General features: G+C 54.6%; 1 protein-coding gene across 4 annotated transcripts in view; it reads right to left on the bottom strand.

Moving 5' to 3' along the window:
* RAPGEF1 (Rap guanine nucleotide exchange factor 1) overlaps positions 1 to 27,900 on the bottom strand; it is a 141,000-nt gene that overhangs the window by 10,763 nt on the left and 102,337 nt on the right. For 2 of the 4 annotated variants that reach the window (XM_045883400.3, XM_045883395.3), the window contains 10 exons: positions 15,020 to 15,292; positions 14,065 to 14,157; positions 12,118 to 12,203; positions 9,076 to 9,187; positions 7,321 to 7,396; positions 5,019 to 5,103; positions 3,297 to 3,389; positions 2,243 to 2,428; positions 1,439 to 1,523; positions 1,204 to 1,298 (listed from right to left, as the gene is read on the bottom strand). In XM_045883400.3, the coding sequence (XP_045739356.2) occupies positions 1,204 to 1,298; positions 1,439 to 1,523; positions 2,243 to 2,428; positions 3,297 to 3,389; positions 5,019 to 5,103; positions 7,321 to 7,396; positions 9,076 to 9,187; positions 12,118 to 12,203; positions 14,065 to 14,157; positions 15,020 to 15,292 (1,184 nt within the window). The remainder of the gene's footprint in view (positions 1 to 1,203; positions 1,299 to 1,438; positions 1,524 to 2,242; positions 2,429 to 3,296; positions 3,390 to 5,018; positions 5,104 to 7,320; positions 7,397 to 9,075; positions 9,188 to 12,117; positions 12,204 to 14,064; positions 14,158 to 15,019; positions 15,293 to 27,900) is intronic. The other 2 variants (XM_045883404.3, XM_045883403.3) reach the window with 1 other exon arrangement.

A 27,900-nucleotide genomic window follows, 5' to 3' on the forward strand; every position in this document is an offset into this window, starting at 1 on the left:
TAGCTCCCCCCATTTCTGCTCTCGAGGAGCTCACAGCATCCCAGGGATGGGCTGAGAGGTCACAAAGCCTGATGGGGACCTCGGGCCGTGCGTGCAGATGGAGGCTTTGTAACATCCAAGCAGAGATTCCCTGACAAGTGCTGACCTGAGCACCCCTGGGGCTGGAAATGCTCCTCATGTGGCCTCAGGATTAGTTCAGGAGACGAGTGAGCATGTGGGTTAGGAGGGCACATTGAGAATCTGAGCAGCAACCCCAAGGCCAGCCTTGCACGCGGACCTCACCGTGCCCTGGAGACCCTCTGGCTTCACACGGCCACGGCCAGTCCCCTCAGATGGGGTGCTGCCTCTGCTTGTCTTTGGCCCCAGTGAAGGGTGCCTGCCCTGAGCACACCCTGAGGACCATGGCTCAGAGGGGCCCCCCTGTACCTCCTCCTTGGAACCCCGAGGCGTGTGCCCAGCAGGGGGCTGGGTCGGAGGCTGGGCTCAGGGCCGTGTGCAGTTTCCGTCTGCCCTGCAAGCCCCTGCTTCCTGTGGCGGCTTGCTACGGCTGAGCTCACGCTGCTGAGGAGCGCGGCACTTCCTGTGGTGGCAGAAAAGCCGGCAACGTGGGACATGACCCAGGTTCCCGCCAACAAGCAGTCCTCGGAGCGTCTGACACATCTTGGATGTTCCGTCAGTGGCAGCAGTGGGCTTCGTGGCTACCACGCTCTGACCATCCTCTGTTTGACGCAGAGAGGCTGGGGGCGCCTTGAAGTCACATCTCGAAAAGCTGACCATTCTTTACATATTATAGGGTAAGTGTAGCTTCGGGCTTCGTTTTGCTTTAAGAATTCAGGCCTAGTTCAAGTATTAACGGGAAGGCACTCCTCTGCTGTTCTCTTTCAGGCAGCATGCGTGTGAGGCTCAGCCCTGAGGCCGCCTGGCAGTGGGAAGCTGGACCGTGACCAGCTCAGGATGGCGCAGTGACCACCCCTGCCACCACCTATGGCAGACATTACTAATCGATCCCGGCTCTCCTCCCCGTCCCAGGCTCCTCCTCAGCCAGCGTGCTCTCTGCTGCCTGCAGTTCCCAAGTAATGCCCACGGTCTCGGAAGGAGCTAGGAGGAAAAGGGCACCTCCTCCTTGTGTGAAGGAGAGCACAGGGACCCAGCCAGATGTGCTGCGATAGAAAACCGGGGCTTCGCACAGCCTCCCCTTCTTACCAGTAGGACATATTGTTGAAGTGCTCCGTGAACTGGGTCAAGTTGGGGCTTTTCTCCTCATTCTGCTCTTTTGCCCAAAGCAAAACCTCAGGAATCTGAAAGAGAAGTAGACCGGATGGAGCTGGAGCCCTCTGGCTTCCCGACGATGGGCAGGTTCTCCTGCTTAGGGACCAGCAGCAGCTGCTCACCCCGGGGCAAGGGACAGCCTTCTTCCCAGCGCTGCTCAACGCCATACCTCTATTTTATAAAAGAGCTCAGCATCCAGCAGGGTCAGCTGCTCGGCTATTTCATGGCTGTGAAAGTCATGCAAAGTCCCCGGCCTAGAAGACAGAGGCATGAGATGAGCGGTGGGGACAGGGACAGCGGGAGCTGGCTGGGCGCCGTCCTGCGGCCTCAGAGCCAGGCGGCCAGAGCGAGCAGCCGCCCCAAGCCTGGCCTCACGGCAGGACGACGGCAGCTTCAGAGCTGACCAGTGGCAGGGCAGGACCAGACTGCATTCCTGCCGGGGACCGTGGTGCCTCTGCCGGGTGGGTCCCACTGCCTGAGGGGCCCAGCGGGAACAGAGATGGCTCCCCAGGGATGAAGACTGAAACTCGCTGACAAGGAAGTGATGCTTCAACATCTATGACTAGGACGCAGGTAACAGACTAGAGCCTGTACAGGTTAGGAATGTTCAGGATGGCCCGGGGGGTGGGGTGGGGGTGGTCAAGAATTCACAGCTACCGTGTTAGTGCTGGGAAGACAAGAGCTGACCACAGCCCGGAATGCATTCACCTGTCCCTTGTCCTAGTAAGTGCCCCCCGCCCTGCTTCCTCACTTCCTGGTTAAAAAGGGGCGTTTTTTTAAATCACCCATCATGACCCCCTGGAGGAGAGGCCCAGCCCCTGGCGAACCCACTGGGCTGTCCACAAGACCACCCCAACCCATCGCAGGGCCTGGGCAGAACCAGGAAGAGAGGCTCTAGGGCTGGGGAGGTGGCTACCGGGCACCACTCCCGTGGAGGGCCGGAGAAGCCACGGGCAGACAGCTGGTGGCTCACCTGGCGGCTACCCCCCGGGCTGCCAGGGGCTGGTCGGAGTTGGCACACCTGAGCAGCTTCTTCTGGTCCACCTTGTCCAGGATGTTCTTCCGGAGCACGCGGGCCAGGCTGAGCTCCCCGTTGCACACCAAGCGGAAGACCAGCTCCATCAGCAGCTTCAAGATCTCTTCTGTCAACTCCACGAGGCTAGAGGACCAACGGCCACACAGTGAGGGGCCGGGACACAGCCCAGGAAGAGGACGGCTGCCATCGGGCCCAGAATCCACCTCAGAATACCCAAGGGTCACATGGCACCGACCAGCAGGGCTAGGAAACCTCCTCAGGGAAAAGAGCAAGAAAAGGTGTCGGGATGGCCACCCGGAGCCTCAAAAGTGCCAGGAGAGGTCCCGTCCTGCTGGTGACACGAATGGCCCCGCTCTCAGTAAATGCTCGCTGGCACTGGACAAGCTCCAGGGCCCCCGTTTGGGCCCGGGGCCACGGAGACACTCCCACTCCGATCCTGTCCCAGAGGAGGCCCCTGGTCCTGCCTGGGTGGTGATTCACTACGAGGCCCCAGCCCCTCAGAGCAGCCGCCTGCAGGCCGCTCCTGAACTCCCTCTGCGCAGCGCTTTCTGTGCCCGGCGGTCTCAGTGCTGTCCCGGGCTGAGGCCACCCTCCCCGCAGAAGGGAAGTGCCTTGAAGGCAGGGCCCGCAGTTTCCTTCACCACGGCTCTCCAGACCTAGGAGACTGAGCGGCTGGACGTGCGCTTGTTAAATGAATGGTGACGGTGAGTGCTGAGTCTGGGGGGACTAGGCTATGCTGCATGTGCGAGGGACGGCCCCCACGAGGAGAGCGGTGTGGCCTGTGGCTGGGTCATTCTCCCCAAGGGTCTTGTTCAGGTGGGCAGGAGCAAGCCCGACCCAGAGCTGCAGGGCGGGGCTCTGTGGGCACAGCTTGAGAGAAGTGGGGGGAATGGGACGGGATGTCCCCAGCTCAGCAAGGAAGCCTGCAGCCCCGGTGGGGAACCCTGGGGTGCCCCAGCGTCCCTACCACCTCCTGGGTACAAGCACTCACCACAGCTCATCCACCACCCGCACCAGCACAAAGAACGTGTTCTTGCTGACACGTTTCTTGAATGTGTCGGCGAAGGGAGAAAACTTCTCGTACGTGGAGTGTAGGTTAAGGAAAGCCATTCTCACACAGGCAGGGGTGGGCTGAGGACAGGGGAGGGCTACTTCTCCCAGCTGCCGTTTCCAGGGTGCTTATGATGTACACGAGCCCCGCTTCCACTGCCTTTCCGTCGGGTCCTCCCAAGCTTCCCATGGGACTTACTGAAACGTTGCAGGCTGCCCTGCTGAGCCTCAGGTGGAAAAAGGTGGTCAAAAACCAAATGCCCTAAACACTCTCTCAATGGGACTGGGGGGGGGGCGGTGTGGTCCATAGGTGCCTCCTGCACTCTTGCCGTCTCTCCGTAGCTTCAGACGCCCCTTCCCCTCAGCAGCCACACACCAGGCCACCTCTAGCTCCTTGCCAAGGTCGTGGTTTCCGCCTGGAGGGGCAAAGATTCTCACCATCCTCTCACATCCTCTGCTGTGGCTGTCTTTCCTGCTCTCCAGGGATCCACGGGTGCTCAGGAAGGAGCCTCGCACCAAGGACTGTCCCCAGAGCCTGTAGCCGCCACGCAGGGTAGGGGCTGGGAACCTGAGCTCAGGAGTGTGTGTGGGTCACTTAAGCTCTCCGAGGCTGTTTCCTCAATCACGTAATAGGTAGTAATTTAACAGCATCTATAATACTGTAATAATATATCAAGCAGTTTTATAATTAAGTGAGCCTTCACGTGCACGGGCTTAGCATCCCGTCCGACACTAGGAAGTTCTCAACAAGTGTGAGTTACTATCACTTGCTGAGCCAGGCCTGGGAGCAACTGAACGCGTGAGGCTATAGAGAACAAGTCTCTGCAGTGGGGGCTGTCTACTTCCATCTTGAGGGACCAGGTCCTCTAGGGCTGGGCCACAGGGGTCCGGAGGAGACAAGAGGCCAAGCCTCAGGGCACGCAGGAAGGGAAGGGGGACAGCCTGGAGGACTCAGGACTTCCTGCCCCGGGCAGTAGCAGTTGTCCAGCAGATGGCAGTCGTGGGCTGTGGCATGGGGAGGTGGCCCGCTGTTACAGCAGCTCAGGTCGGCCTCCGCAGGAGGAGCAGGTTTGAGAGAAAGTCAATGACGCTGGGTCCTAGGGCCTGGGGTCATCCTCAACCATTACTGCATGGTCGTCCTCAGAAGGGTGAGCCCGTGACGCAGATACGGGTGACGGGTAGGAGCCAATGCTGTCTGGACATGGTCTTTCTGTCAACTGCTGGGTCTGCCACCAGGCGGAGTGGCTGTGCCTTCCCCCGAGGCTGTTCATGGGAGTCTTGACTCCCACAAGCCCCGCACGCTTGGGACCTATCACCTCAATGGCCTGCGGCTCGGCTCAGAAGCTGCAGGTGCCAGCGACCTGGGCCTCCGCAGGGGCCTGAGCACATTCTCCCTCTCGCGGTGGGTCAGTTCCTTCTAACTCCTTTTCAGGGCTTCCTAGTGACCACAGCAGCTGTTAGCACACCCGTGACTTGGCACCTCCTATCATCTCACTCAGCACTCAGACAAGGAAGGAGACTGGAAGGGGAAGCCCGGCCTGAGGTCCCAAAGCTAGGGCGCGGGGGAGCAGGCAAGAAAGGCCCTCTCTCTCCTGGCTGGCTCTGAAGGCTCCATGCCGGGAGGGGTGTGGGGCCGGGGCTGGGGGACTACGGGAAAGGATATCTGTACTGCAGCTTCTTGATGAGCTCCTCCGGGGTGATGAAGGTCCTGTAGGTGGTCAAGAAGGCCTCACAGTACAACACCAAATCTAGAGCGAAGAACAACTGATGAGCGATGCCTGCCACTGGCAGGAGACAAAGATGGGCAGCTCGCCTGCCGCACATACTTGCCATCCCTGACCACACATCAAGAGCTTCTTATCTGTCCTAAGACTCGATGATTCAAAGGGTAGTAATTGTGCGCATAGAAAAAATAATTCAAACTCATCAGCAGAATTTTGAGGCTAAATCACAGGTGATACTTTAGATGGCAGGAGCAAGCCCGACCCAGAGCTGCAGGGCGGGGCTCTGTGGGCACAGTTTGAAAGAAGTGGGGGGAATGGGACGGGATGTCCCCAGCTCTTTTGTTCCTGGACAAAAATCTTGGGAATTTCCACATCTTGAGAGACCTAAGATAAGGCTGTTCTTCTCTGGACACGGACCCCCTTCTCCTGTCTTCTCTCGTTCATCCCCCAGCTCGCCAGGTGGAAGAAGCGAGAGGATCCCTGCTTCTCCAGAGGAGCAGTGCAGGCTCCTGTGCCCTGGCCAATCACCTCCAGGACAATCGAAAGCAAAAGCAACACCTGCTCTGGCATCTGGGGTCTGGAGTCTGTGCAGGGGTGGGCCTGGCTGGAAGCACAGAGCATGGCCCAACAGCATCCTGCTCAGACTCCTCCTTCCTAGATCCTAACTCACCAGCTCACTGCCCACTGGGGCTTTTGTTCAAAGACGGGCTAGGTGAGGAGGCAGAGATGGGCCCAGCAGAGGCCACTGCCTGCTTCTGGAAGAACAGATTCAAGTCTGCATGCCCTAAGCCGTGGGCGATCCAGTATAGTAGCATTGGGGTGGTCTCCGGTCCACAGGAAGCCACTGCCCAAGGAACGTGCTATGTGGCCCAGGGCCTCTACCTCCACCATCCATCCATGTACAAATGACTTTGGTTCCCTGTGGCCCTAGAATCTCTCCATGACTGAGATCAAGTGGAGGTCCCAGCTGGTGGCAGCGCCTCCTTTCCTGGGCACCATTGGCCACCTGGAAGGCTCTGGACTGCCCTGTCCACGGGGCTCCCTCTGGCAGGGGCTGCAGCTGGCTGCAGCTGCAGGACAGCAAGGCTTACTGTTCCAACCTGAGGATGGAGCCAGCTCCCACCTCAGTCCTTCAGATAAAAATGAAAACTGTTCCTCTCGCCCAGATGAGGCTGGTGCTCAGGCTCGCGTCGAGGAGGGTCTGCTGCAGAGAAGCAGAGCGAGGGCTGCTCCTGAGCACGGCCTCACATCAGCTCCGCGCATCTCCCTGTCCACTGGGGACCTCTTCAAACAGCTGGGTCAGCTGAGGCCGGGCCGGGCCGGGGCGTGCCTGGCTTTGAACTCAGTCCCCAGGACCGGGCTCTGCCCTAGTCCAGAGAAACCAGGGGTAAAGAAACCGCAGAAGGCAAAACAGTGGCTACAGTGGTTTGTTGGAGTTATTTCTTCTTTTTCTCTATTCTCCAACTTCTCTGCAATGTGACCATTTCTGTACTACTTTCATAATTTAAAAATTCCCAGAATCATTCTGTGTAACAGGGAAATCTGCTGTAAAAACAGGGACATGGTCATATATAAAAGTAATGTTGGTGGGTGAGGGTTTCAGGATTGGGGCATTTTAATTCTTCCCAGAACTGGCTTTAATACTGTTGTCACATCCCCTTTTTAATAACTTTCAAAGACATAGAGGGAGAGGAGTCTGGGGAGCACCCCTCCCCCGTCCTGGCGGAGGTCAAGGTCATGGCACCTCCTCTCCCGCTTTCTGCCAGAACCCGAGGTGGAGTGAGCGCGCTTTTGCTAGCAGAGTCCACCCAACAGCAGTTCCCCTGGATCAGAAGCCCGTCCTAGGACGGTGCCACCACTGCTCTAAGACTGGGCTCCGGACAGAACACGTGCTGGGGTCTGCTTGTGGAGCCACGAGTGAAATCCTGTCTAGTGTCTGGAATAACACAGCGGGTCAGACCTCAGGAAGCGCTGAAACAGCTACCTACGTGTTGTTACCTGAGGTGCCGCTGGCGGAGCACCTAACCAGGTTCTGCGCTCGCAGCTTCCCCTCTGCCGCCTCTGGGGACCCTTCACCGTGGAGGGTGCACCCTGAGAGGGCTGGTCTCATCCCCAGGGTGGGCTCTCCGCACAGTGGCCGCGGGCACCAGGACCACGTTCTGACCCCCGGAGGGCTGTGGGGCCAGCCCGCCCCAAGGGCTGTGACAGAGACCAAGGCCCCCGCCCAGAGCACTGCCGCACCTTTCCTGTCTGTCTCAGTAGCGTGCACCAGTAGGATATCTCCAGACCCGCCACGGACGTCTGGCCCGTCGTCACCCTGCAAGGACAAAGCAAAGGAGGGCATGGAGCAGAATTCAACCATAAGAGAGTTGGATCAGAAAGTTCTAGGCAGAGACGAGATGACCAAGCCGCTGCATTGCGGAGAGCCCGGGCCGCCTTCCCTCCGCCCCCCCCCCCCGCCCCCCACCTAGGAGCAATGCTCTGCACTCCGCAGACAGGACAGACCAGAACTCCTCTGGGAGGTGGACGGCCCTGGGAGCTGTCCAGACACCAGGGCACATTGCACTGGGTCACTCCAGAGTTGGGGGACGATGGCCCCATTAGATCTCTCCCTCTTCACCAACCCAGGGGGCAGGGAGGTGAGGAGGGGAGTTCTCCTGCCGGGACGGTGGGACCCACAGGGAGGCAGGCAGGACTGCCACCAGCCACTCCCAAGAAGACTGTAGAGGCAGCAGGGCTATTTCCAAGTACGGTCACGTTCCTAAAACTGCAGCAAGCCATCCTAAATTTACATCTGTTTCTCTAGGTGCAAGGAGAAGTCACTTGTCATAACCTCACAAATTCCACAGGGAGCCCTCAGAGGAGTGTAAAGTGTCACAAAGACGTTCAATTGTGCCTGATGTCGCTTCTGTGATACCAGCTGCCCTCTGCCAATTAAGTAAAAAGTCTTACTTTCATGTTGGCAAACAGAAACTTTAGCCCATAAGCCAGAGCGAGCGGTCAGCAGGGCCAGGAATGGGAGCACAGCACCAGGCCTGCCTGAGCGCACCACCCCCAACCTCTGGTTCTGAAGGAAACCAACCTCACGAGCCCCCACGGGTTCACGGCCCTCAATTTTGGAAATGCACCTGCCTCTCCAGGGCATCCGTGTTTTCACCCCTGGATTCCAGAGTCCCGAGAGCATCTTGGATCTCCAGCTAAGGCTGAGGGTAGCTATGCCCAGGACCTGATTTTTCAGAAGGACTTTCTGGCAAGGGTCACGAAGCATCACTTCTCTCTGCGGACAAGCCGGCTGCCCCACTGTCCCCGCCTGCCCTGCCCTGCCTGTTCCGCTCGGCCCAGCCTGGCACTGTGCAAAGGGCAGAATCCGCCTGCTTGTCTGTGTGTCTGTGTGTGCGCTGCCATGGAGCCGGAGCCCAGAAACACAGTCACTTCCCCAGGGCTGGGTCGGGGCTATCACATTAAGAGGTTCCTCTGTGTTTCCAGAATCGCACAAGGCCCTCCTGACAAGCCACAGGACAGAGGCGGCTGTAGGCCAGGGATTTCTGAATCAGACTGTGCCTCCCACTGAAACTACAGTGGGTTATTCGGTCAATACGAATGTGAAGGCAGCTTATGCTGAGGGCTCACCACGCTCAGGCTCTATGCTGAGCACCCTACACGGGTTTCACTGTTATAATATCCTCCAGAGTCCTGTCCTCTGGGGCTTAGAGATGTTAAGTGACTTGCCCAAGATGACTCTCTAGAAGTGTCAGAGAAGGGGACGGTGCACTTTCTCCAGGAGACCATCCATTTGCCCAGGATCCTTCAGCACCCCCAGTGGCCCAGGCATGGGTCAGGATAAATGCCGTGCACAGAGCCCACGAAATGTGGGGTGGCCACCTCATGTGTTGGTGCCTTGCATGGGTCCTTCTGTTTGAGACACCTCAAGGTTACATTGTCCTCAAAGCCCCCTCACCCCCTTTATGGACCAGACCACACAAGGCCTGTACTCACCTCCTGCTTGAGTGTCAGCCTTGCCATAATCTCATTGTGGTCGATGAGAGACAGCTCATCCACTTCCTCCTCCGATCGAGCCAACTCTGAACCATCTGGTGACCTTGAGGCCCTAGAGAGAGAAGTGGTTTATGTTGCAAGGGTCCAGCAGACACTGGGGTCCGGGACACCAGGGGGCTGAAGCAGTATGGCCCTTTGCGTGACTACGAGTTACGACTGCCCCTAACAGGTTCTCCTGGAACTGCAGCTCCCACATGAAGGCCATACTGCTCCCCACCCCCAGCACAGGGGGTCTGAGTGGAGGCCGGAAGCCAGGGCAGGGACTGGATTTCCAGCGCCACTACTGATGACTTCTGTGACCTTGGGACATTTCTTGCTCTCTGTGGATGCTCTGTCAATGGAAGGGATTAAGAAAGAGACTGGGGAGCCTGGGTGGCTCAGTGGGTTAAGCATCTGACTCTTGATCTCAGCTTAGTTCTTGATCTCAGGGTCATGAGTTCAAGTCCTGCGTTGGGCTCCATGCTGGGCGTGGAGCCTACTTTAAAAAAAAAAAAAAAAGAATAAAGAAAAAAAAATGGAAAGAAGAAAAAAAGATCAAGAAGGTTTCATTGAGCTATTTAAATAAGTGATGGGATCAGTCACTCTGTCAAGGCCACCATATGCACAGTCAGTATTCAAAGACAGGAAGAGCAAGAGGGCAAGCAGGTTGGGAGAGTTTGCATGGCTATTAATGTCATTCCTCAAGTCTTTTCCAAGGGCCACCTGTCGGACTGAGAAGCATGAACCAGGGGGACTGGCCCTTGCCCTTGGGGTGCTGGGTGCAGCAGGAGAGACTGATGTTAAAACGAGCAGTAGGGGCAGTAGCCTGAGCAGAAAGCCCAGCCCGGTGTGAAGGGCAGCAGGCCCCTGCGGCAGGACAGCCGAGCGGAGACCTGCGGCACTGAGCAGGAGTTTGCTGGTGAAGGGGGAGGAGGAGAGAACCGCCAGCAGAGGGGAAATGTGGGGCAGCGAGGGGGCATTCCGGGAGCAGACGGACGCTGGTGTGCAGGCACCTTGCTTCCCTGGCATTTTCTCCCATATCCCCATTTTATTCTGATGATTTCCACCATGCCGGCCTTGTGGTCATAGGCCACATTTTTAACCCTGAGTATGTGAGACATAAAAATTTGTGCCTTCAGTAAGGCAAGGATGGCCCAGAGCAAAATCACACACGGTCCTGGGAAGAACCATCTGCTACATGTCCCTTCAGTGTCGGGTCTGTGCTCTGGCCTTCGTGGAAAGAGGACAACATTTTCATAATTGCTTCTAAGCAGTCAATGTGCTCATCCTTTTGGGTTTTTTTTTTTTTTTTTTTTAACAAGGGCCATCTGCAACTCTGAAAAATGGTGCTCTCGCGTTCAGTGCGGCTGGAGGCAGAACCCGTGGGCTCAAGTTGCTTGGTGCAGACACCGTTTGCTACCAGGTGTTCAACTACAAAACCCATCACCCCCTGCTTAACCTGTGGGGAGATCTTAGCCCAGGCAGACGGATCAGGCAGACTCCACATGGATAGCACCTAGGACTGGCCACCAGCAGGCTGGGCGGGCAGCCCTCTACAGCAGGCCCCTACAGAATGAATGCTTTCTGTTTTTATTCCTGTCTCTTGCTATTTTATTTTTACCACCTCTTCAACCACTTATGCTTAGGCCTGACAAGTGGGTACTGCCTGGCTCTGTGCCTAGAACCCCAGAGGTAGCTGAACCTTGGTCTGGAGAGGGAGGAAAAGCTTGAACTTGTAGAACAGTTCACTAAGAAGGCGATGTCAACATGAAGTTGCGGATGGCAAGGTGGATCTGCAGGCCCTACACATGGAGAAATTTACTACATATTTCTAAACCTGGTCAGGTGTGACTTGTGCTAATACTGAAAAATGTTACAGAAGATTAAAGAGACATACAACTAAATGTACTGACTCCTGACTGGTCTTGGTTCTAAAAAAAATAAGCTACACAAGTTAATTTTAGGGAGGACTGGGGAAATGGAAGATGGTTTGCATATCAGATGATATGAGGGAATATATTATTAATTTTCTTAGGTGTGATGATGGTATTGTAATACGGTAGGCTTTTAAAATATTTTAGGAGGAGGGGTGCCTGGGTGGTTCAGTCAGTTAAGCATCCAACTCTTTTTTTTTTAAAAGATATTTCTTTATTGAGAGAGAGCGTGAGAGTGAGCACAGGCAGGGGAGGGGTACAGAGAGATGGAGAAGCAGACTCCCCACTGAGCAGGGAGCCCTATGCGGGGCTGGATCCCAAGACCCTGGGATCATGACCTAAGCTGAAGGCAGATGCATAACTGACTGGGCCACCCAGGAGCCCTAAGCGTCCAACTCTTGATTTCAGCTCAAGTCATGATCTCAGGGTCGTGAGATCAAGCTCTGCGTCGGGCTCTGTTCTGGGTGGGGAATCTGCTTGAGATTCTCTCTCTCTCCCCCTCTTGCCCACACCCCGACCCCCACATGCTCTCTCTCTCTCTCTAAAATAAATAAGTCTTTTTAAAAAATTAAAATATTTTAGGAGGCACACTGAAGTATTTAGGGGCTGAATGTCATGTCTGTAACTTACTTTCAAATGGTTTAACAACACAATATACACACCACATCTAGTAACTCACAATAAAAAGTTTTTTTTGGGCGTCTTTGACACCCCCTTAGTGCGCCTGAACTTGGAAGAGGCCGAGGAAGGTTGGCCTGGGATTTAAGACTGTCATGGGTCATTTGTAGAGTAGATCATATGTGAGCACATAATCAGGAAGTAGGGCAGACTGCATGCCAGAATGAAGGTCTTTAAGGGTGGGATTATTAGTGACATATCTGGTTGACTCACACATTTCTGTACTTGCCATGTTTTCTACCCTGAACACACACAATTTTGCGAGTCAGAAGAAAGGAAAGGGTGTAGACCTCAAGCTCCCGCAGGCCTGGCGTGCTTGTGGGCAAGGGGCCGCCCTCCCCAGCCGGGCCTGCAGCTTTCAGGGAACCTGCTCCACCTGGTCACTCCCTACCTGTCACCGTCTCTGCTCTCCTTCCCGGCTGCGCTGCTGGCCGACGAGGGATCTCTGGGATGTCCGTCTTTCATAGCTGGTGATTCCTGAAAGGAGAAGTCAGTAGTGGGTTTGTGACAGGTGCCCCATGCTGGGAGGATCTGTTTCCCAGCATTCCCGCCTGCAAGTGGCCTCTGAGCGCAAGTTCCTATGGAGCAATCCGATATGTGAACAAGGTAACCGTGAATGTGGTTAATGACACAGGAAGGGCAAGGCCCTCTTCGGACTAGCATCTTGCCTTTATGGACAGTGACAGGTGCCCCTACTTAGGACCTCTGTCAGCTGCCAACCTAGATGAAGCCATCCCAAGCACCTCCTAGGAGAAAGGACTATCACGGTTGCCACTACTCGGCCAGGCTCAGCCAAGCACGGTGCTAAGGGCTTCATGTACCTCTTCTCGCCCGGCCCTGACCAAGACCCTGTCTGTTCACTGGCATCACTGTGCCCACTCACTCACTCTCTCTCTCTCTCTCTCTCTCTCTCTCTCACACACACACACACACACACACACACAGAGGCTGGGAGCGACTGAAGGCCCTGCCCAAGACCACACAGCTAGAAGGCTGCAGCCTGCATTCAAACCCAGGGTTGTCTGCCTCCAAAACCTGTGTCTTTAACCACGGTGCCCCGCCGGTGTGCAACAAACCTTTGCTGACTTCCTAGTTAAACCAAGTCCTCAGGACTGCCACGTTCAACTGCCTCCCAGTAGAGTTCCAAGGGGTCTAAGTGCTCGAGCGCATGAGTGCAACCCCCTCTCCTCCAGCGGCCTGGCCCTGGGCATCTGGGCCCATCCCACTCAGTGACAACATGGCTATCTGGCATCCCTGGTCTGCCACCGAGGCCACAACAGAGAGCAGGGCGGCATGGAAACACAGATTATCCTAAGGGACAGTGCTCTGGGGAAAAGTCAGCACTGACCGTGGTCATGGGTTGGGGGGGGGGGGAGAGCCACGGAAGGCCAGCTAGGGGTAGGCTCCATTGTGTGGAGGCCAAGCTGGATGATGCGGGGGCACAGGTCAGCAGAGCGGACAGGTGAGGAGCGAACATCAGAAGAGGAACAGCTTCCATGGACAGGGTCGAATCCCACCGGGGTGAAAACTCGTGTTCTAGGACTTGCTAATGCCTCAAGTGGGGCTCGCCTTGTGTGGACAGCTAACATCCTGTGGGGATGCCCTTGGTGGGGGGGTGCATCTTACGAGGAGTGACCATACTTTCAATGGGCTGGCCCTGGGAGCTGATCACCAGGGAGGACTCGAGGCCTCATGGCCCCTCCTCTCAAGGGACTCATGGTTTTTTGAAGCTTTTGAACTTGTTCATGTTTTGCTGCAGCAAAGCCCGGCAAGCTGACTGCTCAGCAGACGGCCATATCGAGCCGGGACAGAAGTCAGCCAAAGGTGGCCACATCAGGTGTTTCCCTACGCTCTCAGGAGGGAGGTGCATTAACACAGCACGGGCTCACTGCCAGACCCCCCCGGCTTCTGAGGAAGCTGCTCCTGTGGGGATGAAGGAGAGTGCTGGGGGAGCACGAGGGGGCGAAGGCTCGGGAGGCTTGGTGTAGGAGAGAAGACTCCTGCCCTCTGGGTAGGGGACGGAAGATGGACCTCAACACCAGAAGACAGGACAGAAAGAAATCCCGGAGAGCAACCGATGTGTGGCCAGGCCAACACCATGCTGCCTCTGCAGATTTCCAGAAGACCCCTGTGGCCTGAAGAGTGCCACATGCACTGAAAGCAGAGAGAGGCCCTCCTCCAGGAGCCACGTCCTCTCCCCACAGAGCCATGCTGGCTCTCGGCAAGGCGGCGGGGCCCCAGCCTGCCTGCTAGCGACCGGGAGGCTCAGCCAGGCAGAAGCAGGGCCCAACCCTGCCAGGCCAGGCCACATGCACGAGGCAGCCCCGAGGTTACTTACTCCTCGAGAGTGAGCCAGCTCCTCGCTGCCCTGGCCAGAGGAATACAAACTGATGTATTCACCCTCACCAGCCTCCTCACTGGTGTTTTCACTCTGGGGGAGACAGGATGAGAGCAAGTGCACATGTGACAGGCCCCCTAGGCAGCCGGCACGGCTCAGAGGGCTGGCCCTGCCTGGGGCCCTCCTCCCGTGGGGAGGAAAAGGGGCAGCGGCGGGCCCTCGCTGCTCCTTGGGAAGCTTCCCCCCGGCCAGAGGACGCTGCTGCTTTGCCACCTCTTGCCTGTGTTACAGGGGACGTAACTTTCCTGCTGGATCTTCCCCAAAGAGGGGGAGGGCCGTTCAAACTGCCCTGAGGAGGCGCACTCCTCCCTGCGCTCCCCAGAGGGGTTCCCAGCGCCACGGGCGGGCGGGCCGGGGAGGGAGAGAGGCAACACCAGACAAGTCAACACGCGGCTGCGCCCTGCGCCCTGCACCCTGCAAGGTGGTGGCCCCGTGCCCCGATGAAGAACTCAGTGAGCGGAACGGCACAGGCAGCAGGCCCTCCGTCAGCAGCACACGCGGCACCAGAGGCCACCACCTCTGACCTCTGTCAGGGTCCTGTCTGCATCTGTCTTCCCAGCGGGTCGGTAGCTTTCTCTAACAACACACAACCCAACGGAAAACCGGGAGCATTTTCTGTCTCCTGCGCATGAGGACTGTCTCTAAGTGGTCACTAATCCGTTGGTGGAAAATCAGATTCCCCATCTGACGGGAACTTTGTACGGAAGGTTCCCTTTTCTGTTCTGGAGACAGGGTACTACTGCACTTTGTGACCTTCCGGGGACCCGGACCTAGCCCCGCTGTTACGGGCACGTGCCGGCAACGGGCCTGGCTACTGGTGACAGGCGGTGACGGCGGGCTCGTGAACGGCCATCCGGCGGCCCCACGTGGAGGGGGGTGTGCGCTGAGTTCTCACCGAAGGCGTCTGGGGCGAGTCAGTGAGAGAGATTTCGGAAGGAAGGCGGACAGTGTTCCCATGAAAGCTGCTCTCCTGAGAAGATGAGAGAGGCCCGTCCACGGTGCTGGGAGGCAGACTGGCTACGGCTGGCACCGCTAAGTCAGAGCTCTGAGACTGGTGGACGGGTGGGAAATGTGGAGAGGAAGAGGAGGTAGGCGGAAGGAAAGGTTGAACGGAAGCTTGGTTGTGAGGCACGAAATCCTGGGAGTAGGACCTAAACACAGATTTATACTACAGAATCAAGGCGGAAGACAGACACAAAAACGGGAAGATGGGAAGAAGAAAACAGACAAGAGAAAAAGTCATTAGATTAACTCAGCTGAACTGTGGCAGGCTGTTTACAGTAATTCTAATGAGGACCACCGACCAGGCCAAACCAACCCCCGCACTCCTCTGGCCGAGGTTCCCCAACCCGGGCACATCCTCCCTTGAGAAGGGCCTGAGAACCGACCAGCCCCTTCTTCGGCGTCTGAACAGTAGGACGCGGGCACCCCCAAAGAAGAGCCAGCCCTGCATGCTGTCCAGGGGGTCCCACTTTCTGCTCCGCCAAACCCAACCCATGCCTTCATCCCTTCAGAACTTGTGGCTAAATTCAGTATGTGCACTCAGACGCCTGGGTCCTATTTACTCATTTTGAATCTTCTGCATGAATCTCTGGTTTTATCCCTTAAAAGTCAAACACTACAGCCTTTTAAATACCGTAATCCACCTGAAATGCTCTTGGAAGGGAAGGTTTAGGCCTTAAAAATGGTTGGAAGGACCGTGCTGTCAAAATGCTAAGAATTTCTGAGTTCATGCCCCTTCCTATACAATCTTCCCCCCTTTTTTTTTTAACAAATGAAGGGGCTTGCAAGGCTTCTGATACCACCTTACAGGGGCAAGGGTACACCCTCCCAGATTCTCATCGAGAGAGAGGCCTGGAGCCAGGCTGAGGGGTGACAGTGAATGCCCACAGCTTCTTAGTCAACGAGCACTGTCCAGGCCTGGGCTCTGCTGCAGGAGGAGGGACAGAGGAGCTCTGGGACCAGGGGCCACCAGGCTCAGAACCTGACAATGTCGCCATGTCCCATAAAGGGCCTGACAACCTGATGCTGTCACAGGGTAATGGGAGAGGGGCATGTGGAAGGGTCTGTATCCAAAGTCCTTGCCAGGCCCACTTGCCCACTATAGATGCTGGAATCTGGCAAGAGCCAAGTTCAACGCAAATGTGCACATCACTCACTCAAACGTTCTCTGCATTTTGCCACTGGATTTTCAGAACCCAGGACAAGGAAAAGGAGGAAGAAGAAATACAATTTTAAACAGGAGGTTAAAGCCACTCACATCCTTAGGTGGTTTTACAAAGTTACACTTTGCCCTGGACTGAGAGTGGCCACAACTCAAGTGACAGGCACGCTCCCCCCTCCGTCCCACCCGCTGCTGGCCTGGCCCTGGCTCCTTCCTGGCTGGACTGATTAAAGCTTCCTTCAGCTTGGATGGTTTACATCAGACTCAGGACACCTGCCCATGGTGCCTACTCCCTCTCACACATTCTGTTTCTCCATCTAACTCCCAAAATCAAGACCAACCCTGTACGTGGCCAAACGAATCGGTGGGGAGTGCCATCCGTGTTTTGAGTGAGACACTGAAGGTTTGGCTTCTTGGTAAGAAGCTCCGTGCCCAACCTTCTTTCTGAACGAGCTGCATGAGGGGATCCCTGGCTCCGAGGCTCTCATACTGGCGGCTGAGGCGCCGGAGTATCCACAGTGCCCTCATCAGCCAGGTGCCACGTTTCACCGGCCTTTCCCAGTGACCACCCAGGCATAGGGGACTCACCCTAGGCCTTGCTGGGGATGGCAGTAGGGTAAAGTGTTTGGCTTCTAGGACTCTCCAGTGCATTCCTGGTAAATGTCCCCCCATAGTGAGGCTCTCACTGGCCGGGAAAGGCCACAGACAGTGTGGGGGAACGCACTGGCCAGCAGATGGCAGGGCCTGGTCCTGGGAGGCCACCCTGAGGGAAGCCCACACCGCCGCTTCAGGCAGTGGCTTCGGTCTCACGGTCTCACGCAGGAGCCAGGTTCTCAGATCTCCTGCCTGCGCATCCCCAAGGGTAGCTGCTGCCTTGAGATCTGACAGAGGCCTCTCCCTTGCGCATGAATTCAACTAGTTTAAGATCAGTGTTGCTGAATGTTTGTACCTCTCAATTTATATGCTGAAATCCTAACTCCCATAGGTGGTGGTATCAGGAGGTGGGGACCTTTGGGAGGCTCTTAAGACCTCTCATAAACGTGATTAGTGCCATATAAGAGAGGATCCAGAGAGATGCCTTGCCCTTCCATCATGTGAGAACACAATGAAAAGTCTGCGACCTGGGTGCCTGGGTGGTTCAGTTGGTTAAGCGACTGCCTTCGGCTCAGGTCATGATCCTGGAGTCCCGGGATCGAGTCCCGCATCGGACTCCCTGCTCGGCGGGGGGTCTGCTTCTCCCTCTGACCCTCCCCCCTCTCATGTGTTCTCTCTCATTCTCTCTCTCGCAAATAAATAAATAAAATCTTTAATAAAAAAAAAAGTCTGCGACTGGAAGGGGCACCAGCCCTGTTGGCAGCCTGACCTTGGACCTTCCGCCTCTAGAACCGTGCTGTGTATTACCACCCAGTCTGTGGAACTGGGTTCGAGCAGCCTGAACAGACTGAGGGATATGCCAGTTCTTTCAAGAGTCCTGACACTGCCCTCGTTGACCCCCCCACCCCCCAACGTAAGCTTACTCAGCACTCCACCAGGCCCTGCAGTGACTGAGCACCTGACGTATCTACATAAGCGGTTTCTGCACGATCACACGATGCTGCCAAGTCTGATGGGACCTTCTGAACAAGCTCTGATCTGAGTCGGGTGGCCGGCTCACACACACCGTGGGTGCCTCTTCTGGGAGATGGTACAAGGGTGACTGCTGAGGACACAATCTCAAGTCACACAGACTGGGCTCTGGGCCATCTCTTTCTACCTGTGTGAACTTGGGTAAATAACTGAAGTTCCTGAGCCTCGGTTTCTTCGTCTTTATTTTTTAAGTCATCTCTACACTCAGCGTGGGCCTCGAACTCACGACCCTGAGATCAAGAGCTGCACGCTCCTCTGACTGAGCCAGCCGGGCACCCTGGTTTCTTCATCTTTAAAACGGGGATGGAAACATGTACTAATGTATGTTAATTACACTTGAATAAAAAAACAAACAAAAATAAATGAAACGGGGATGAAAACACCAGCACTCCTTTCGGAGGGTCTGTGTGGATTTACTGAGCTGACACTCTGCAGTCCTGAGCAGGGTGGCGGCACGTGACGAACACTCTCAGCTCTCCTCCCTCACCTGCCGAAGTACCAGTCGGGGAGCCACTCCAAACCGCAGAGCTGAGGGGCTTAACGGGGTCTACTACCTATTTCCCGAACAAAGGAATACATATGCGTTGACTCTCATATTATAACTGAAGCGCCCAGGATACCCCGACTCGCAGCAATGTCTCAGCTCCGAGCGGGGAAGGGTAACCGACAAGCTTCCCCCGCCGCACTGGGAGACCGGGGACGGGCGGAGAGGCTCTGGATGCCGCAAGGACGTGTGCTGCAGGGGAGGGGCAGCCACCAAGGAGAAAGCAAGGAGGCTCCCATCTCCAGGACAAAGCCTCCCCAGCTGGCCTGCCCTTCCCTCCCTCAGCAGCCCCAGCCTGTGAGCAGCCCTGGTATTCCAGCTATGCAGTCCTGCTGGGACAAGAGCCAAGCTTGAAAAATACCTTCAAGGGGGTGGGGAGATGCAAGGCACGGCTCTCTAAGCACACAAAGCACCCTCAGTGCCCCTCCTGCAACTCGGGAGGGGAGGGCCGCATTGGGGCTCATCATCACACCATTGTCCACAAGGCCAGTCTCTGCAGAAGTACTTCTAGCCTGTAAGACCACATTCTTCATCGTGGCAGGGAGAAAGGCAGGCTGGCCGCCGAGCAGAAACACCACTTCATCACTGCCTGGAGTTTATTCTAGGACCTGGCTGGTGCTTGGCTGTGCTTCTGACAGAGAGCTGCTGTGCTTTCTGTGGCAGGAATTTTTATTTATAGCCAGAGTAAGCCTGTTTGGGCTGAGGATCTTATACCACGAGGGGGGCTGCCTGGCTGGAGACTGCAGATTTCTGCAGAAGATCTGGGAGTGCCAGAGCAAGTTCCTGGGAAAGAGAGCAGTTAGAAGGGGTTGCCTGGTCCCCATCGTCAGCCTTGATCACACCATCAGTCAAAGTGCCAGCAAGGACCATCTGGGAAGGACGATGCCTGCTGGTCAGATGAGGTGCTAAGGGTTTGCATGGATCATCTCATTTCATCTACACGAAGGGCTGCTATGATCCTTATCACAAAGAAGAAGAAACAGGCTGAAAGTGCAGGCCACACACCTCCTAACACACAGCTTGGCTCCTAAGAGAGGTGCGGGGGATGTCCCGCTCACCGAACATTCTGGGCATGTGACAGGCCCCAACCGTATAATCCTACAGCTCTGTGGGATACACCTACTATCTGGCTGGGAGATCTTTGTGATGACCAGCAAGCAATAGGCAGGGAGCTGAGGCTTGACATACAAGCCGGGGATGCAGAGACAACATCTGCCCTCACGAGAGATGCAGGAACTGGCAATCTGCTCTTTTGAAAACAGACACGTGAACAAACCGCTGTGAGTCTTCTGGGTGGAAAAATGATGGCTGATAAGCCGATATGTCGATGCGTGGCCGTGCACACGCTGGAATGCAAAGCCCCCCGAAGCTGGCCAGGTGTCAGTTTTCAAGGATACTTTGTCTCCACTCTAGTCTTGGCATGAAAGATGACTAGGGATGAGCCCTGTGCTGGCAAGAAAGCAGGAATAGAGATCTTTAAATGCAAAATTGATTCCTCACTTTAACAGACATCCATTTAATTCCTGTGACAGTCGGGACGAACGGGGGTGTCCAAGGGGGCAGCGTGCGCCAGCAGCCGTGGCCAGAGCCACAGGCCGGTGACCCTGCCGGCTCTGCGGTCGCGGTGACTGGGGCTCCGAGCTTTGAGGAACTTTCAACCCTCCCAATTACCCGGCGATGCCATCATCTGAGTGAATGGACTTTACTGTCGTAAAGTGTCTGGGAAGCACAGAAGTTGCCAGAGATGGGTCATTACTGCATACTCTTGGCTCAAGCAAGACTTATGACTTCAGTGTTTCTGGATGCTGCTTACCAACACAGAGAAGCTGTTGGACGGCTGGCTTTCAGACTTACATTCGTCTCCATCATTTGTGAGAAAACACACCCAAGGGCAACGGCAGCTTTAGTGTGGGTTGGGCTTCCTTCCCGTACAGAGAAGCACTGGGAACCGCAGCTCACTCAGCACTGGTCCTGGGCTCACACTTTCCTTAAACCAGAGACTGCAAGTGTCAATACAACATGGGGCTAAGTGATTTCTCTTGGAAGGAAGTCAAGCTTTCAGCCACTGCACAACACCCTCCACCATCTCTGGGGGATGGGTCTCCTGGAGAGAAGCAGGCCTGGTTTGGCTCTTAAGAGAAGGAAAGTCACCAGGAAGGACCCTTGATAACATTCCTCGTCACTCTGTGCGGCACGACTGGGAGGAAGTCTGCTCGATGTGTCTCCTCTCTCCTTCCTGGTCTCAGTCAACTACTCTTTACCAAAGCCTTCCTTCGGGGGGGCCCCCTTAGGCCCAGAAGCAACTTCCTTCTTCGATGCCTTTGTGTTAATTTATAACAACTATGTTTTACATAATGTCAAAGGGTAAGTTTCCAAAGCCAAGCAGCAGATTCTGAGGCCCATGCCACGAGCCCCTGCCCCGGGGACCTCTCTCTGCTCCTGGCAAGGAGAGCCACTCCCGGGTGTAGGAGTGATAGGACAGTACTCATCAAAGAAAGGCAACATCAGCATCATCCTGGATCCAAAAAATACCTCCTCTCTTTTTGAATAAACTTCTTGGTGGAATCTATTTTTATTTTTATTTTTTTTTAAGATTTTATTTATTTATTTGAGACAGAGAAAATGAGATACAGAGAGCATGAGAGGGAGAACGGTCAGAGGGAGAAGCAGACTCCCTGCTGAGCAGGGAGCCCGATGCGGGACTCGATCCCGGGACGCCAGGATCATGACCCGAGCCGAAGGCAGTTGCCCAACCAACTGAGCCACCCAGGCGCCCCGGTGGAATCTATTTTTAAAAACCATTTGAACTGGGGCGCCTGGGTGGCTCAGTCATTAAGCGTCTGCCTTCAGCTCAGGTCATGATCCCAGGGTCCTGGGATTGAGCCCCGCATCGGGCTCCCTGCTCAGCGGGAAGCCTGCTTCTCCCTCTCCCACTCCCCCTGCGTGTGTTCCCTCTCTCGTTGTCTCTGTCAGATAAATAAATAAAATCTTAAAAAAACAAAAACAAAAACACATTTGAACATTCTAATTAACAAAGGATGTAAAAACAAACAAACAAACAAAAACCCCAAAAATGTTTTGCCTGGGAGAATTTTAGGTAGTAAGATAGGTGAAAGTGGAAATGTATTGCATTTCTTCTCATGTAACATATTTTTGCAACCCGAATCACAAGATCCTCCTTGAAAACAACAGATTCTGGGCTAATGGTTTCATGGCTAATAATATTCTTGCAAAAACCTCCAACACGTTTTAGCATGCTCTGTATATTCACTAAATATTGACTTTAAGAGCATTGACTCTTTATAGAAAGATTTAGTATGGATTAAAAAATGATTTGAATTCGGTTCTAGAAATCTGACTGAACTATTTTTACTCAGTTTGGATTTAAACAGCATGCCAGGGACTCTAATTTATACTTATTCTTAGAACTCTATTTAGAGCTGTAGCTACACTCTGTAATGTGTCAGAACATGAAGGACAAAAACCCTCTTCTTGATGTCCAGCCTACATACGGGCTTTTCTTTTTATGTAGCCTTACCAGGTCTCCATTATTTACTGGCAATTAAGCAGTTCATAAATGTCAAATGGACACTGTTCTTCATAGTGGAGATCTGGATTCCTAAAACTTTAGCTCTAACTAAGACTGAATAAATGACACGGTTCAGCTTCTCTATTCCGGTTTCCCCATCTCTAGAGTGGAGTAAGCTCTCCATCACAGAGCAGTGACAAGCAGCCTGAAATGTGAAGGTACAGGCGAGTCTATGTGTGTGGACGGCACCCTTAGGGTTCATGTCACCACAGGACCTTCACAAGGACCAAGGGGGTCCTTTTGGTGCCAGACCAGCTGGACTGTCACCGATGGAGTCAGAAGCACGTCTGCCAAGGGGCTACAGCTATTTCCTGGGTCTGAAGCTGGTCCAAGAACAATGACCGTCTAAAACGCCATGAGCACCAGCAAAAAAGCAGCAAGAAGTCTTCAAAATGAGGGGCAGAAATGGCTGAGTCACAGTGGCTGCTTCGGCAAGTCTCCAAGGCCAAGGGTCTCCAAGCTCTGGGGACAGCCAGCAGCCAGAGCCTTATGGGTTAGCAGAGAAGGAAAATGAGAAAGAAATTGGGTTTTCAGCCACAGTCTGGAACCAGTATGTCTGATGCATGGAAGTGGATGAGTCAGCATCATGTTGTAATGAAATGTGGGGAAGTGGTGACGGGTAGAGGAAGAGAGCTAGATGCCTCCTTGGTCCCTGCTAACTGCTTTTGGGTGAATTAAGATCCTTCCAGTCAGTTCGGCATCAGAGCACCTGCCACTTGCTGGCTCGGCCCTGAGCGACATACTGAGGCCGGAAGCACATCATAAGCCCCGTCCTTACCCTCAGAGGATTTACGACCTTGGGAAAAAAGAACTTGAGCATTACAAAAGAAAGAAACACTTTCCCAGTGCGAAAATAAATATTATAATGCCTCCCTTCTTATTAAACACCACTTGTGTGCCTTACACTATGCTTTACGTCAGGACAATTCCAGGCTCTCATCACTGGACAGGAAATGGAGGTCTACTGATTTGGGGACAGCATGCTCAGGTCCACACAGCAAGTAAGGAAAAATATGGTGCGGAAGGGGACGGAAGACATCAGGAAGGGTGGAACAGACGACAGAAGCAAGTATGTGTGGGAGAGCTGAGGAGTTGGTGCCAGGAGAAAGTGGGGGGTATGGAGGGCCCGGGCATGGAGACAGGTGAGCAGAAGTAGCTGGTGAGGCCACAGAAGGCTCCGCAGTGCTGAGGGGACACGGGAATCTGGCTAGTGCTGAGAAGGGGACGTGGTGGCAGGAAGGTCAGCAGGGAGGCCACAGAGGTGACACTGGGGGCGGGGAGCAGGGGAGCGGTGACAAGGCTGGAGAAGAGGACCAGCTCAGGGCATATGCTAGGAAGTGCAGCAGGGCTTGGTGAGTGGGCGTGCATGTCACATGTAAATGTGCTGTGTGTGTTCATGTGTGTGGCGGTCGGGGGAGGTGGGGGAGAGACAATACCTCATTTCCTTGCCCGGGCAACTCAGTGGATAGTGGAAACATTCACAGAAATAACAAGGATGCAGGGCGCCTGGCTGGCTCAGGTTGTGATCTCAGGGTTGTGGGATCAAGCCCCACATAGGGTGCTCCACTGGGAGGGGGGTCTGCTTGAGATTCTCCCTCTCCCCGCCACTGCTTACATGTGTGTTCTCTATATAATAAATCGAAGAAGAAGAAAGAAAAAGGAAGAAGAAAGAAGAAGAAGAAGAAAAAGAAGGGGTGCCTGGGTGGCTCAGTTAGTTAAGTGACTGCCTTCAGCTCGGGTCATGATCCTGGAGACCCGGGATCGAGTCCCGCATCGGGCTCCCTGCTCAGTGGGGAGTCTGCTTCTCCCTCTGACCCTGCCCACTCTCATGCTCTTTCTCTCATTCTCTCTCAAATAAAAATAAATAAAATCTTAAAAAAAAAAAAAAAGAAGAAATAACAAGGATGGAAGCAGAAGGGTTTGGCTGCTCCTGTCATCCATTAGTTGTGTGGGGTCTAATTCCCTATCCCAGCAAGTCCAAGGTCTAGCAGGATGCCTGCACTTGCGGCTGTAGACTATACTCCGTGGTAAGGCCCCCAAGAATGGGGTAGAGTACAAGAGTCTCCAAGTTGCAGGATCTGAAACACCCACCAGCTCCCGAGCCTCGCATGCAGCACGGCCCTCACTCTCCCTGGGCCGACAGTGCCGGGCCACTCCGAAGGAAACCCCTGGCACGTCTGACAGGCCAATGGAACAAAGCACCCCCAGGAGAGATGGAGCTTGGAGAAATACTCCCCATCCCTGGGCTGCAAGTGCTGTCCGTGGACACTCCCCTGCTCTCATCTCTCAGAGTGAGTGAGCTCTAAGCAGGTCAGGAAGCCATAAAGATAAGGTGACCTCAGGAAGAAGTAAGGAACAGAGGCGAGGGAGGCAGGGGCTTATTTTTTTCCAGCAGAAGACACACAGTGTGTTGTGCCAAGCAAGCCGAGCCCGTGGACTCTGTCTGCTTCTCTCCGGGTGATTCTCTTCCCTTTGCCCCGCTCCACCATCTCTCCTTTACTCTTTCCCTTCCCATGTGCCCGTTAGACCGGTCTTTCAGCCCACAGTCTCCGTGGCAGCTGCTGGGTACTGCTCAGGGCAGAAAAGGCGAGCGACAGATGCGGCAGTGGGCCTTCAGGAGGCGCCACATGTCTCAGGGAGTGGGCCCTCGCTGCTGCACTGTTGGGGGACGGCACAGCGGAGAGAGAGTTTGTGAAGCAGGCCCTCTGGTGAGAGCATGTGTGCTGATGTCCAGAAACCCAAGTTCCACACTCAATCACCATCTGCCCAGAACGGGACACTGGTGGCTCCAGAAAACCCCCACCCTGCCCTTTGTAACTGACGTCCTCAAGATGATACAGACGTGACTTCCTGCCCTGAAGAGTTTTTTTCTTTTAAACAAATGACCGTTCCTATGGATACTTCTCAAGTTCTTCACAAAATCTGGGTCTTCTGGCAGTTTTACTTACTCAGAATCTTCTGGAAGCCAAGATGGTAAAGAAGTATTTCCACAGATTCCTAGCACCTGAACAGACCTCCTGGTGACAGTAAAAACCAGCACCTTGCAGTCAGCAAAGAAAGGATGCACCAGAAGACAGTTTGGGGGTGCGGGAAGGTCATTTCTCCGACATCAACGTTTCCATACCTGAAAAGCACTGGCAACCCTAATGGTTACTGATTTTCTTTTTTCTTTTTAAAAAAATTTTTAAAAAAAGATTTTATTTGAGAGAGAGAGAGGTGGGGAGGGGCAGAGGGAGAAACAGACTCCCTGCTGAGCAGGGAGCCCGATGTGGGGCTCAATCCCAGGATCCTGAGATCATGATCTGAGCTGAAGGCAGATGCTTCACTGACTAAGCCAGCCAGGCGCCCCATGAGAGATTTTCACTACCTTGGTCAAGAGTAAAGTGAACGTAGACCCCATCCAACTTTTAAGATTCTTTTTAGATTCACAAGACCAGGGTTCAGAACCAGAGCCAATGCAAACCAGAGAAGGGCCAGGAAAAGGAGACAGCACATGGGAATTCAGTGCGGAGGGGAAGGGCTGACGCCGCAGCGACCAGAGCTGGAGTGGAGGCGGAAGGCAGCCAACGTGGTGGGGCTGCAGTGAGAACATGGCAGGCAGCCCCAGGGTTACCAGTAACCAAGAGACAGTCTGGGGACAGAAAGGGAGGACCCCAGCATCCTGTCAGAAAGCCGTCTGTAGGAAGGCACATCACTGCAACACCTCCCAGCGCCCCCATGGGGCAGGCACATTGCCAAGGCCCAGTGGGATCAGACCAGAAACAGGGGCCAGGCCTCCCTGGGCCTTGCGGAGGCTGCCCATGGCTCTCTACATCTTTCTTGCCTCTCAGTCCTAGTTTCCCAAAACACATTCCTCTACTGAAGCCTGCGTAACGGCCCAGAGGCCACACATCAGGTCTGGATGCCTGTCTGCACAGATGCTCCAGTTTCCTAGGATGCAGCACGAGCTGGGCAGGACAGGAAGTCCGTGGACTGCAAGTGAACACTTCTGTGGGATGAGAGAGCTGAGCAGATGGGGTGGAAGATGCCGAGGGGGCGGGGGGGCGCACCCCCTGGCCTGACCCCCAAGGGCCATGCTCAGGAGGGAGCAGCTGGGGAAGCAGTCGGTTTCAGTTAAGGTGTGCTGACCCTAGGGACACACGGAAGGGCTGACTACGGGCACCAGCCTTCAGCCAGCTCCCCCATAACCTTGATCCCTGAGCACTTACACTGGAGGCCACCTTCCAGAATGCACATTAGGCTTTCTAGCCCCCATCCTCCAGGTAGGTCCTTTTGTGTGGAATATCTCGGACTCGCTCTCCCTGACCTTTACTCCTTATCTCCCTGAAATCCTAACTGTTCTTCAGGCCACAGTTCAAATGCCACCTCCCCCCATGGAGCTCTGCCTGACCTTGTCCTGCCTCCACAGCCCAGGGGGTTCCCGCTGACGGCCTGTGACTCTCCTGGCCTTATTCACACCCTGCCTCAGGATCCTTCCTGCTGCATGACGGGCACAGGGAGAATCCCTGTGCTTGCTGTATCATACTCAACCTGGAACACCGAGAAGACTGAACAAGATGCTTTTTGAGCCTCTACTTCAATTAAGCTTGGTCAATGCAGCTTTCCTGCTCTAACTCAAGAGGTTTTTTTTTTTTTTAGAAAGAGAACGCGTGCGACTGCGTGCATGAGTGGGGGGAGGGGCAGAGGAGAGAGAGATTCTTAAGCAGGCCCCACGCTCAGCACAGAGCCTGATGCGAGGCTTGAGCTCACGACCCTGAGATCATGACCTAAGCTGAAATCAAGAGTTGGACACTTAACTGACTGAGCCACCAGGTGCCCCAAGAGGTTTTTAATGGTTAGAATCTTCCCCGTCAGAAGTAACAGGTCACTGAGAGAGTGAGGTGTCTTCACATTTGACCGATGCTGTATTCCTAAGGGGTACCCCTTCAGAATTCCATATTGGAAGGATGACACAGGCCCAGGAACGACAGAATGATGAGATTCAGGAATAAAGGGCTGCTCTAAGAGCAATCCAAAGCCCTTTATCTGGGGCTCATCTCAGAATGCAAGCAGAGAACACATGAAGAATATGGTGGCATTGCACTAAACCATCTCTCCGGGGTTTCAGCACATCAGATGTCAAATGTTCCAAACATTCAGGCCACTACTAACAGCTCTGGAGGCTGGGGGGACTTTCCTTTTAAGAAATAAAGCCCCTTTAGTAGCTCACTCCCTTGGGCTGCACCGTGGCATTGGTACAGAGAATGTGGTCTTTCCAATGCAAGGTGCCTTGAGACTCCCCTGCGTCCCAAGGGATAAAAACCATGACACACTCATGCCCAAACTTCATTGGAATGCCCTCAAACTTTCATCAACTCTGTAGCAAACAGTTCTGCTCACTGACAAGCCCTCTAACCCCACACTGTTCAAAAGGGACATTGTAGACACTTTTTTAGGATAACTCACACTTACTTTCTGTTCATAGAGGGGAAAAAACAGTCAAGAGCTGGATTATGTAAAGGCCAAGTTTTGCACAATTTGTGAAAGGAGCTTGCCAGAAGTGCCTGCTGAGGAGACAGGGTGTCTGTGTGCCAGGGCAGGGCCGGGAGTGGGGAGGGAGGGGCGTTCAGCCTTCCTACAGCAAGCACAGGGTTGCTGAGCGCTCTAAGAAGTTAGGCCCTAGCAGCGAAAGGAACAGTGCATTCCTCACGCAGGCAGGACTGTCTTAACCTGGGCCCCACATGGATGATTCTCAAAGACAGAAACCAGACAAAACAACACAGGGAGCCTGAGCTTGGCTAGGTCTCTGTGAGTCACCTGGTCAACCAGTCACCAGGTCGTAGAGGGAAAAGGAAGTCCAGGTAGGTGAAGCCA

This window comes from Mirounga angustirostris, unplaced genomic scaffold (assembly GCF_029215605.1).
Source record: "Mirounga angustirostris isolate CCGP_5_RB_7025 unplaced genomic scaffold, mMirAng1.0.hap1 SCAF_15, whole genome shotgun sequence".
Taxonomy (NCBI): domain Eukaryota; kingdom Metazoa; phylum Chordata; class Mammalia; order Carnivora; family Phocidae; genus Mirounga; species Mirounga angustirostris.